At 56.1% G+C, this 12,731-nt stretch overlaps 3 protein-coding genes across 5 annotated transcripts; 1 reads left to right on the forward strand and 2 right to left on the reverse strand.

The window, feature by feature from the left end:
• Positions 1 to 528: 528 nt before the first annotated feature.
• KRP23_9539 lies at positions 529 to 4,392 on the reverse strand (the record flags this gene model as incomplete). Of its 2 annotated transcripts, none has more annotated exons than XM_067895104.1 (1): positions 529 to 4,392. In XM_067895104.1, one exon carries the CDS (start codon positions 4,390 to 4,392, stop codon positions 529 to 531), a length of 3,864 nt encoding a protein of 1,287 aa, XP_067742722.1. The 2 variants fall into 2 exon arrangements, with proteins under 2 accessions (XP_067742722.1, XP_067742721.1); XM_067895103.1 differs by having other exon boundaries at positions 529 to 3,936.
• Positions 4,393 to 5,115: 723 nt separating this feature from the next.
• KRP23_9540 (ABC transporter B family member 2) lies at positions 5,116 to 9,270 on the reverse strand (the record flags this gene model as incomplete). Of its 2 annotated transcripts, none has more annotated exons than XM_067895106.1 (2): positions 5,116 to 5,146; positions 6,122 to 9,270. In XM_067895106.1, the coding sequence occupies 2 exons, from the start codon at positions 9,268 to 9,270 to the stop codon at positions 5,116 to 5,118; spliced, it is 3,180 nt and encodes a 1,059-aa protein (XP_067742724.1). The 2 variants fall into 2 exon arrangements, with proteins under 2 accessions (XP_067742724.1, XP_067742723.1); XM_067895105.1 differs by having other exon boundaries at positions 6,122 to 8,373.
• A 1,215-nt stretch (positions 9,271 to 10,485) lies between these two features.
• KRP23_9541 (uncharacterized protein) lies at positions 10,486 to 12,570 on the forward strand (the record flags this gene model as incomplete). The annotated part of the gene is made up of 1 exon (XM_067895107.1): positions 10,486 to 12,570. One exon carries the CDS (start codon positions 10,486 to 10,488, stop codon positions 12,568 to 12,570), a length of 2,085 nt encoding a protein of 694 aa, XP_067742725.1.
• Between the last annotated feature and the right edge of the window lie 161 nt (positions 12,571 to 12,731).

A 12,731-nucleotide genomic window follows, 5' to 3' on the forward strand; every position in this document is an offset into this window, starting at 1 on the left:
ACGGGACGTTTGTGACGGATTTCGCTAATTTTGCCGAGTTGCAGAGAGATTTGCGGCTCGCAAGGATGTGTGTGTGGGAGTCGACGAAGCTGAGTGTGTTCAATGCACGGCACGGCTAGCCGTGAGAGCTGGCACTGGTTGGTGGTAGTGTCATTACGCGTTTGTCGGTTTTAACGTTTTCCATTCAATTCGATCCCGTTGTATGAGTGGACGTTGTCCCACTCACGTCGGTCAGTCTGGTCAATCGCTGCGTTTATCAGCGGAAACAAACGCTTTCGAGCAGGGAGCGTCACCGTACTCTACGACTCGTAGACTAAGTTGCTGTGTCAGAAGCAGCACAAACCACTGGTTCGGAACCAGCAAACAAGCAGGTCGCTCCATTCTGGGCGTGACAGCCGCAATCACTTTCGTGGGACGATTACGCAATGGACCAGAAATGCAACGCCGGGACGTTTAGTCACACCTTTTTTTCAGTTTTGTACTTTTAATAGCAATGAGAGCAAAAACAAACGTCTATTTAGTTCACTTCTACACTGATGCCGACTCTACCAGACCCGCGTAGATACCATTGAGCTGGATCAGTTCCTGGTGCGTGCCCTGCTCCGCGATCTTGCCACCGCTCACCACGCAGATCTTGTCAGCGCGACGAATCGTAGACAACCGGTGAGCAATGACGATCGTCGTGCGCCGCTTCAACGCCACCACCTTGTCCAGCGCCTCCTGCACCACCTTCTCGCTCTCCGAGTCCAGTGCGCTCGTGGCTTCGTCCAGCAGCAAGATGTTGGGGTTCTTGAGGATGGCTCGCGCGATGGCGATACGCTGCTTCTGACCGCCCGACAGCTGCTCGCCCTTCATCCCCACTTGGGTCGCGTAGCCGTCCGGGAACTGCGTGATGAAGTCGTGTGCGTTGGCCATCTTGGCGGCCTCTTCGATCTCCTGCTGGCTAGGCTGGTCTGCCAGACCGTACGAGATGTTGTCGGCGATGGTGCCGATGAAGAGTGTGGGCTCCTGTCCGACCAGTCCGATCTGACTGCGCAGCCAGTTCAGGTTCAGGTCTTTGATATTGTGGCCATCGAGCAGCACCTCACCGACTACAGGGTCGTAGAATCGCTCGATCAGCGAGATGATAGTGCTCTTGCCGCCACCGCTCGGGCCACAGAATGCAACCGTTTGGCCTGCTTCCACGGTGAGGTTGTAGTTCTTGAGCACGTTCATCTCGGGACGCGTCGGGTACCGGAACGAGATGTCCTTGAATTCGAGTCGACCCTCAATCTTAGCCAAGCGGAGACCATCGGTGCTGAACGAGTCGATTGGGGCGATTCGGTCGCGGATGGCGAAGATGGTCGACCCAGCCTTGAATGCCTTCGGCGCGTCGCCGAGAAAGGTCGACGCACTGCTGACGATCTGAATGGACATGGTGATAGCCATGAGAGTTCGCATCATCTCCGTGAATCCGACCGTGCCGTCGTTGACTTTCTTGGCACCGAACCAGAAGATCAGCGCGTACGTGGCCATCATGATGAAGGAGCTGAAGCCGAGTGATAGGCCGTTGACTTGTGCCTCCTTGCTGCCTTTACGAAGAGGTTCTGCAAGGAGGTCGTCGAAGATGTTGACGGATTTCTGCTCAATGCCCAGAGCGGCCACAGTTCGAATGTTGCTGAGAACTTCAGACGCGTGAGCTCCTGGGATCGCCAGGTCATCCGAGATCAACCCGCCACTCTCCATTTGCTTCATGCGCGCGACGTGGCCGAAGAGGAGGAACGGGATGAGCGCCACCATGATGAGCGAAAGCAGCCAACTACCGAACCCGAACGAGATCACCAGAGCCGCAACCAGCGTGAAAACAGCCTGGAATGCGCGCGACTGAGACTCCCCCGAGAGCAGCGACACCTTCGTGGCGTTCGTGGCCAGGTCAGCAGTCAAAGCGCCGGTTGCGTTCTCCTTTTCGTCAAAGAAGCCGACGTTCTGACGGCACAAGCCCATGAAGTTCGTGCTGCGCAAGCGCGTGGTGATCTTCTCTTCCATGAATTTGAAGCAGTACACTTGCATGAACGTGGAAATCGCGACGATGGCAGCGCCAACGAGGTACAGAATGCCATACAATTCGACGTCGTTGTACAGAGTGGTCAGGTGAGAGCTGTCACCGGAGCTTTGATAGAGTCCGTACTGCTCCGTCATGGATGTGATCATCCCCGTGATAAGAAGAGCAGATGCCGGCATGGAGATCCCCGCCACGCACGTTCCAATAAGTCCAATGATGAAGTAGTTGGTCTCCAGTTTGTTCAGCTTGAGCATATCCCTCAGGCCAAACGGCTTCTTGTCCAGGAAGTTCTTCTCCACCTCGCTCACAGAAATGTCCGTCTTCGCCGACACAGCACTCACTGAACGAGACAGCTTCGTACCCGAAAGATCGTTCTCCGCCTCGCGCTTCTCGGCCTCTTGCTGCTCCTCATGAGAGCGCAGCTCCTGGATACGATACATGTTCTGGTAAATGCCGTGCTCGATCTGTAGCAACTCGTCGTGCGTCCCGCTCTCCACAATGTGACCCTCGTTCAGAACCACAATCTTGTCGGCGTGACGGATCGTGCTCAGACGGTGGGCGATCACCAACGTCGTCATGTTCGTCGTGGCCATGAGGTCGTTCAGCGCCGCCTGCACGATCTTCTCGCTTTCGTTATCGAGAGCACTGGTGGCCTCGTCCAGCACCAAAATGTTGGGCTTGCGCACGATGGCACGTGCGATGGCGACACGCTGCTTCTGGCCGCCAGACAGAGACACGCCCTTCTCGCCGACCAACGTATCGTAGCTCTCCGGCAACGACATGATGAAGTTGTGCGCGTTCGACAGCTTGCAGGCGGCGATGGCCTCGTCGCGAGTCACGTTGTCACCGCCCATAGCAATGTTCTCAAAGATGGTGGTGGCGAACAGCACAGGCTCCTGAGAGACCATGCCGATCTGCGAGCGCAGCCACTTGACGTTCAACGTCTTCACGTCACGTCCGTCCAGGTAGATCGTGCCGCTCGTGGGGTCGTAGAAACGCTCGATCAGCGCGATGAGAGTGCTCTTGCCGCCGCCACTAGCACCCGCGAACGCCACCGTCTGGCCGGGTTCAATGGTGACGTTGTAGTCACGCAGGATCTGCGCCTCGGGACGGCTGGGGTACGTGAAGTTGACATTCACGGCTTCAATTTTGCCTTTGCAGGAGTCAGGGATGACGCCTTCGCCCTCCTTCTCTGCGTCAATGACACTGGCAGTGTCGAGGATAGCGAAGAGTTCTTCAGCGGCACCGGCAGCCTTCGACACTGCCGTGACGTTAGGGGATATCTGTGCGAGTGATGCCGTCCCCATGAGCACACCAAAGAAGGCAGCGAACACGTCGCCTGGAGTGGCATCGCCCTTGGAGGCCTTCCATCCGCCGTACCACAGACCGATCGAGTACATGATCCAAATACTCGCCAAGAACATGGCAAAGACCGCAGACGACAACTTGTGCAATGCGATATTCTCCTTCTCCGCCTCGAACACCTTCTTCTCAAACTTGGAGATCGCCTTGTGCTCGCCGTTCAGAGACGCCACCGTCCGGATCGAGCCCAGCGTCTCCTCCGCCACGGATCCAGCCTCCGCATAGACCTTCTGCGCCCAGTCCGACTTGATGCGCATCGTCTTGATCAACCAGCTGAGCGAAACAGTCATGACAGGCATGACGCACGCCATCACCAACGTGATGTCCCAACCACGCGCAAAGCCAATGATGAAGCCCACGATGAACTGGATCAGGAAACGGAACGAGTCGCCGAGCTTCTGGCCCATTCCGTCTTTGATTCGCACGGTATCACCGGTCAACCGACTCGACAACTGCAGCGCGTCGTTCGCGTCGTACCAGCTGATATCCATGTACAGCATGTGCTTGAGAGCCTCACTTCTCAAGGCCTTCATCTGCCTCTCCGCACTGTAGTAGAACGCCACGTACGAAACGTAGTCTGTAATGAACATGAAGATGGCGATGTACAGATAGTCGAGCGCCGCGCTGTTCACCGAGTCCATATCCACCGGCGTGGAAGCGAATCCCGTCAACACATTGCCGAACACAATGGCCATGAGCGGGAACAAGGCGCCGTTAGCTCCCGTCGTGACGATACCAACGCCCAGTAGAACTTTGTCAAACGTTGTGGCGTAGCGGTACAAGTTGGCGAACTTGAACGACGTGGGGCCATCGTGCACGATTTCGTCTCGGAGGTTGATCTCCTTGGGATTGGCGCTGCTGGACTCGCTGCTGGTGCCTTCCTTCTTGGTAGTTGATGCCTTGACTGGGTCACTGGCGCGAGGGGTTTCTACCTGCTGGTACGCGATCTCCTCGCTCGGTACCAAGTCGGACTTGTCCAGACTCGGCATGTTGGCACCACGACGAGCGACTGGACTGCAATGCGACGGGGTACTTTAAACGCTTGCGGGGGAGCTGGCGACTTGAAAAATGAACGACTACGCACGTCTAGGTTTGACAGCAACCGGACGACACGGAGCTGATCGCACATCAATCGGTTTAGAGAGGGGTACGTAGTCAATGACGTTTCTGAAGTGGGAGGGCAATCATTTCACCTGCATCAACATGGCTGTACTGCACTGGAGCTGCTGGGGAGCTAGCATAGCTGCGAGTACGTTTGCAGCATGAGGAAAACACCTCGAGAGGACTGAGTGGACTTGCCTGCCTGCGACTAAAACGTTAAGGCGGAATTGGTTCCATTCAAGTCTAGTTATCCCGGGATTGGGAGACTCAAGTGTAAGCTCCTGGCGTCAACAAACCGGAATATAATCACATACAATTTTCAGGTCATTTGTCTTCGACAACAGGCCCCACCAACAAGAATGACGGTCGCCGTACCAACACTGCGGATCGTTATTCGTTGGCAGCAGCAACTCGGGTGTAGTTGGATCGAGCCCAGCGTTACCTGGCTGAAGAATTCGACTGCGAACGTTGGGTCGCAAATTGCGACTCGCAATCGGCAGTGATTGTCGCCATCGATCGCTACCATCGCTCGTTACCATCTACACTCTGGATGATCTTAAGGGACAAATAAGAACTGATTCGGGTTTGAATGGGGCCCCTTTCCAAGCAAATTATTCACGATTCCAGCACCAAACATGGAACCTTGCAGCACAGTAGTAAAGCGGTGAGCAAAGCGGTGTCCGCTAATTAAATGCATTAGTTCCACGACTTTTGTGCGTTGTGGGATTGTCCAATTCCAGCAGAGCAGGAAGTCGATTGAGCAGAGGTTGTGTAGGAAGATTAAAGAACGTCAAGACGATACGCTCAAGCTACTGGCATCACCCATGCGTTGCAACTTGGATGCAAGTGGTTATCGCGACATGAAACTCTCCCACAAGCCCATTCAATACTTAAGTTTTGAGTAGATCTAACTACATCGACGCTGACTCTACCAGACCCGCGTAGATACCATTGAGCTGGATCAGTTCCTGGTGCGTGCCCTGTTCGGCGATCTTGCCACCGCTCACCACGCAGATCTTGTCAGCGCGACGAATCGTAGACAACCGGTGGGCAATGACGATCGTCGTGCGCCGCTTCAACGCCACCACCTTGTCCAACGCCTCCTGCACCACCTTCTCGCTCTCCGAGTCCAGTGCGCTCGTGGCTTCGTCCAGCAGCAAGATGTTGGGGTTCTTGAGGATGGCTCGCGCGATGGCGATACGCTGCTTCTGACCGCCCGACAGCTGCTCGCCCTTCATCCCCACTTGGGTCGCGTAGCCGTCCGGGAACTGCGTGATGAAGTCGTGCGCGTTGGCCATCTTGGCGGCCTCTTCGATCTCCTGCTGGCTAGGCTGCTCTGCCAGACCGTATGAGATGTTGTCGGCGATGGTGCCGATGAAGAGCGTGGGCTCCTGTCCGACCAGTCCGATCTGACTGCGCAGCCAGTTCAGGTTCAGGTCTTTGATATTGTGGCCATCGAGCAGCACCTCACCGACTACAGGGTCGTAGAAGCGCTCGATCAGCGAGATGATAGTGCTCTTCCCGCCACCGCTCGGGCCACAGAATGCAACCGTTTGGCCTGCTTCCACGGTGAGGTTGTAGTTCTTGAGCACGTTCATCTCGGGACGCGTCGGGTACCGGAACGAGATGTCCTTGAATTCGAGTCGACCCTCAATCTTAGCCAAACGGAGACCATCGGTGCTGAACGAGTCGATTGGGGCGATTCGGTCGCGGATGGCGAAGATGGTCGACCCAGCCTTGAATGCCTTCGGCGCGTCGCCGAGAAAGGTCGAAGCACTGCTGACGATCTGAATGGACATCATGATAGCCATGAGAGTTCGCATCATCTCCGTGAAACCAATCGTTCCGTCGTTGACTTTCTTGGCACCGAACCAGAAGATGAAAGAGTACGTGGCCATCATGATGAAGGAGCTGAAGCCGAGTGATAGGCCGTTGATCTGTGCCTCCTTGCTACCCTTCTGGAGTGGTTCCTCGAGGAGATCGTTAAACACGTCTGCAGACCTCTTCTCAATACCCAAAGCGGTAACAGTGCGAATGTTGCTGAGAACCTCAGACGCGTGAGCACCAGGGATCGCCAGGTCATCCGAGATCAAACCACCGCTGTGCATTTGTTTCATGCGAGCGAAGTGACCGAACAGCAAAAACGGCATAATAGCCAGCATGATGAGGGAGAGCAGCCAGCTGCCAAATCCAAACGAGATCACCAGTGCTGCAGTCAATGTGAAGATTGCTTGGAACACGCGCGCTTGGGAGTCGCCAGACAATAATGCAACTTTTGTGGCGTTCGTAGCGAGGTCTGCAGTCAAAGCACCCGTAGCGTTCTCCTTCTCATCGAAAAAGCCGACATTCTGACGGCAGAGGCCTTCGAAATTGGTGTTGCGCAGGCGCGTAGTGGTCTTTTCTTCGATGAATTTGAAGCAATACGTCTGCATATACATAAAGATCGCGATCACCGCAGCACCAACGAGATAAAGGATACCATAGAGCTCCACCTTGTTGTACAGCTCACTCAGGTAGGCCCTGTCACCAGTGCTCTGATACAAACCATACTTCTCCGTCATGGACGTGATCATGCCAGTGATAAGAAGTGAAGACGCTGGCATAGCGATACCTCCGACGCACGCACCAATCAATCCAATAACGAAATAGTTCAGCTCTGGTTTGCACAACCGCGCGATGTCTATGAGGGAAAAAGGCTTCTTGTCCAGGAAGTTCTTCTCCACCTCGCTCACAGAAATGTCCGTCTTCGCCGACACAGCACTCACTGAACGAGACAGCTTCGTACCCGAAAGATCGTTCTCCGCCTCGCGCTTCTCGGCCTCTTGCTGCTCCTCATGAGAGCGCAGCTCCTGGATACGATACATGTTCTGGTAAATGCCGTGCTCGATCTGTAGCAACTCGTCGTGCGTCCCGCTCTCCACAATGTGACCCTCGTTCAGAACCACAATCTTGTCGGCGTGACGGATCGTGCTCAGACGGTGGGCGATCACCAACGTCGTCATGTTCGTCGTGGCCATGAGGTCGTTCAGCGCCGCCTGCACGATCTTCTCGCTTTCGTTATCGAGAGCACTGGTGGCCTCGTCCAGCACCAAAATGTTGGGCTTGCGCACGATGGCACGTGCGATGGCGACACGCTGCTTCTGGCCGCCAGACAGAGACACGCCCTTCTCGCCGACCAACGTATCGTAGCTCTCCGGCAACGACATGATGAAGTTGTGCGCGTTCGACAGCTTGCACGCGGCGATGGCCTCGTCGCGAGTCACGTTGTCACCGCCCATAGCAATGTTCTCAAAGATGGTGGTGGCGAACAGCACAGGCTCCTGAGAGACCATGCCGATCTGCGAGCGCAGCCACTTGACGTTCAGCGTCTTCACGTCACGTCCGTCCAGGTAGATCGTGCCGCTCGTGGGGTCGTAGAAACGCTCGATCAGCGCGATGAGAGTGCTCTTGCCGCCGCCACTAGCACCCGCGAACGCCACCGTCTGGCCGGGTTCAATGGTGACGTTGTAGTCACGCAGGATCTGCGCCTCGGGACGGCTCGGGTACGTGAAGTTGACATTCACGGCTTCAATTTTGCCTTGGCAAGAGTCAGGGATGACGCCTTCGCCCTCCTTCTCTGCGTCAATGACACTGGCAGTGTCGAGGATAGCGAAGAGTTCTTCAGCGGCGCCGGCAGCCTTCGACACTGCCGTGACGTTAGGTGAGATTTGCGCTAGCGAGCCTGTCCCCATCATAACTCCAAAGAAGGCAGCAAACACATCACCGGGCGTGGTGTTCCCGTGCGAAGCCTTCCATCCGCCGTACCAGAGACCGATCGAGTACATGACCCACACACTGCCCAGAAACATGGAGAACACAACCGACGTCATCTTGTGCAGTGCGATGTTCTCCTTCTCTGCCTCAAAGACCTTCTTCTCGAACTTGTCTATAGCCTTCTGCTCTCCGTTGAGCGACGCCACCGTGCGGATAGACCCTAGCGTCTCCTCTGCGACGGATCCAGCCTCCGCATACACTTTCTGTGCCCAGTCGGACTTGATACGCAACGTCTTGATGAGCCACCCCAGAGAAATACTCATGAAAGGCATGACACACGCCATCACCAGCGTGATGTCCCATCCTCGGACGAAACCGATCACAAAACCCACAATGAACTGCACAGTAAACCGGAACGAGTCTCCCAGTTTCTGACCCATGCCGTCCTTGATCTTGACCGTGTCTCCAGTCAGACGACTAGACAGTTGCAGTGCGTCGTTCGCGTCGTACCAACTGATGTCCAGATACAGCATGTGCTTGAGCGCTTGACCTCTCAGCGCCTTCATCTGCCGCTCTGCACTGTAGTAGAACGCCACGTAGGAAATGTAGTCTGTGAAGAACATGAAGATGGCGATGAGAAAGAAGTCCAGCGCCGCCTTGTTCACGGTGTCCATGTCCACGGGGATGCTCGTGAAGCCCGTCAACACGTTGCCGAAGACGATGGCCATGAGCGGAAAGAGCGCGCCGTTCGCGCCGGCCGTGATGACGCCCACGACCAGCAGCAGCTTGTCCAGCGGCGTGGCGAAGCGGTACAAGTGCGTGAACTTGAAGGACGTGGGCCCGCCGTGCACCATCTGCGTGCGCAGACTCGGCTCCTTCTTGGCGTCGGAGCTGCTGGACTCGCTGCTGGTGGCGCGGTGCTTGGCCGGTAGGTCCACCGTCACGGCACGCGGCGTCTCCACGCGCTGGTACGCAGCGTCGCTAGTCAGCTCGGACTTGTCCAGACTCGGCATTGCTCTCGACGTGTGCGTCTGCCGGTGAATCGGATAATGAGCCAGGTGGTTGGCAAGGAATGCGGACGACTATCATTCTCGGAGAGATGAGCTGACAGGCGAGTTGCGGCACCAGTCAAATGCGCTTTTTATGCAAACCTGCGATTTTGAAAGCGGTGAGGAATATGTGATACTGGAGGTGAGATAGGATACAGAGGTATTGACCTAGATATATGATAGGAAACATGCAGCCGTTGGATGCCTGGTAGCTCTTTGTAATGGAGCGGAGGAAGTGCGCTTACGTAGTTATTCATTGTTGAGGAGGATAGGCGGAGGCTCACTGGATGGGGACATCGTCGGCGCGACTGGAGGGAGGCACACCGAAACATGGCATCACTTGGCAGATTTGCGGTGGTAATCATTTTGCCTCGCTGCTGGGCGTAAACTATCGGATCAGAGAGGTATCAGTGCTGACAGGGGTGGGACTTCCTTTAGATTTGTCCGCCGTCACCGAATGCACCTTGGCGCTGCGGCCACGATGTTTTCTGTCAACTAAAACATGTCAATTACAAGCTTGCTTTCACTTACTACCAGGTCAGGGCAATTCAAACGTGTCGGTCGCACGGAGCTGGCGTCAACTTTCGCCGATATAATCCGCGACTACCGCTCTGGCGTCAACGGTTGCCTGTGTAATCAGCGAATGGCAGTATAGCGAAAGCAAGTCAAACGTCGGCGCCGCCTCGCGATCAACTCAGACAGGGTGCTGTGCCGCACACATTCCGATTTGAATGCCCGATGGCCGATTTGCAATGCCCGCCACTGCTTCGTTGCCACCTCAGCTAATACTGGCACGAAGTGCTCCAGTCACCAGCCGAGCACTGCAACCCTATATTGCAACATTCATTCCAGTGCCTGGTAACGCGAGTTAACAGCGACCTGATCACAGCAAGATAGCCAACACCGACAACATGCAGATGCAAGTTCTTCTCAATCACTTTATACCTCGAAAACTCCCACAGCTCGCGCACTTGAGGACGGCAGTACAGCATCAAGCCCCCCTCCTATTCCAAACCGCATTTGGCCACCATTCTCAACCCCTTGCACCACCAGAACGGCACATTGAAGCTGTATTCCATTCGGCAGTTTCATTTTCCATAGAAAGCACTTTGCACCGCGTTCCGTCATCCATTCCGCATCCCAGTTCATTCCACTGCCCGCAGTGTCATAACTGCCACAATGAGCTCTCTCGCCGCCCGCTCCTCCGCGCTACGCGTGGTGTCCCTGCTGCCGTCCGCGACCGAGAACGTCTGCGCGTTACTGTCCAAGTGCCGCTCTACGTTTCCCTCGCCCCCCTCCGTCCCACAGCTCGTGGGACGCTCGCACGAGTGCGATTTCCCCTCTGACGGCTCCGTCCAGCGGCTTCCGGCGCTCACAAGCGCCCGCACAGCCTTCACGAGCTCCGCTGACACGCACAACCAGGTGCGAGCAGCGTTGGCCAGTGCCGCGTCGCTGTACCATCTGGACGCCGACCGTTTGGCCGCCCTCAAGCCCGACGTGATCCTCACCCAAAGCTCGTGCAAAGTCTGTTCCATTGACTTGGCCAGCGTCCAGGCGGCGGTGGACGGGGAGCAATTGCAGGAGCTCGTGCAGGTTAATGGATCATTGGCTCCATGCGATTCGAGAGGTGGCAGCCACTTGACGCAGATCGTAACGTGCAACCCCACGAGTCTCGAGGACGCACTGGTGACGCAGTTCCAGCAGCTCGGAGACGCTCTGGGCGTGCCGGAGGTGGGGAACGTCATGGCTCGAGAACACGCGGACGAGTTGCAGCAGTTGAAGCGACAGGCAGAGGGTTTTGTAGAGGCAAATGAGGGTAGGAAGCCTCGCGTGCTGATGGTGGAGTGGCTCGAGCCGCTGTTCCTCGGCACGAAAGGGTGGATGAGGGAGATCGTGGAAGCTGCAGGGGGACAAGTGGTGGAGAGCTTGGAGGAAGGAGTTGACGTGGTGGTGGTGGCGCTGTGTGGCCTGACGCTGGACAAGACGGAGAAGGAGCTGCTGGAGGGACGAGTGGGCTCGTGGTGGACGGCGCTGGTTAGCGGCGCTGCGGTGCCGCCGGTGTATATTGTGGACGGCACGTCCATGTTCACGAGACCCACGCGCCGTCTGCTGGTGGCGCTTGAGTGGCTAGTGCACGCACTTCATGAGCCTGATAGTAGCTGGATGAAGAGCTCGCCGTTCCCCTATAAGACGTTTGACACGTCGCTGGTTGAATGTGACCCCGAAGCTGCTGAGGAAACCAAGACGCCGGAGATGCTGGAGATCGAGGAGCTGCATCGCGCAGCCTGTGCTAACAAACAGGCGATGTACACGGATCCAGCTACGGGTTATTCTGTCATGACGGCGTACATTCTGAAGGAACGACAAGTCTGCTGTGGAAATGGTTGCCGCCACTGTCCCTACGGACATGCAAACGTCAAGGACCCGGCTCGGCGAAAGAACACGCTGGCTGGGAATGTTTTCTTGCAGCCGCGGCGTCGTTCACGTGGAGTAGCGAAGGATGCTCCGGGTGGCCGATTGCTCTGGCCGGAAGGAGCTGCTGCTGCTGTCGCAGATAGCCCGAACGATCTCGTTGTAGTGTTCTGGAGTGGTGGCAAAGACTCCTTCCTCGCTCTGAGCGCGCTGTACGAGACGTACGCTGCTGAACAAAAGCCAATGCCTCGTGTGGTTCTCCTGACGACGATCGACCCCGAGACGAACGTAGTGCCGATCCAGAATATTTCGGCGCAGACGATTGCAGCGCAGGCTGAAGCTCTGGAGCTTCCGTTGTGTCTCGTAGCAGTGGGGCTCGGCGACGCCTACACATCAGCGTTACGCAGCGCTCTTGCTGACATTCCTGGGCAGATCAAACGAGTGAAGAAGAGCAACAAGACTCGTGAGCAGACCAAGGAGACTCCAATCGTTTCATCTCTAGTGTTCGGTGACCTCCACCTAGAAGACATCCGCGCCTGGCGCGAGCAGACATTTGGCCGGGACTACAAGCTGCACTTCCCTGTTTGGAAGAAGGATTATGAGGCGGAGTTGCTGCCAGCACTGACGCGGTTGTGCACCAAGACGGGGGCCAAGATCTACTTCTCGAATGTTGATGAGGAGCGACTTGCTTCCAGCAGAAGCAACGGAGCTGAGTGGCAAGTCGGCCAAGAGTATGACTGGAAACGCGTTCAGGAACGAAACAAAGCTATTGCTGGGGATGCTGAGCAGGTTGATCTCATGGGAGAGTGCGGCGAGTTCCACACGTGCGTCAAGTTCCCCGGCATGGAATAGTCACTTCATCAATCTAGCGTGCATCGGCTACAACGATCGATTTGAGTCACGCAACGCAGAGTTTCCCGAACATACACTCTCGTAGCGTACCACCGCTTTCGTGCTTGCTAAGCATCAAGACACAGTTGCGGTAACAGTAGAATGCACGTCACGCACCTCTC

This window comes from Phytophthora ramorum (assembly GCF_020800215.1).
Source record: "Phytophthora ramorum isolate Pr-102 chromosome Unknown Phyram_PR-102_s0008, whole genome shotgun sequence".
Taxonomy (NCBI): domain Eukaryota; phylum Oomycota; class Peronosporomycetes; order Peronosporales; family Peronosporaceae; genus Phytophthora; species Phytophthora ramorum.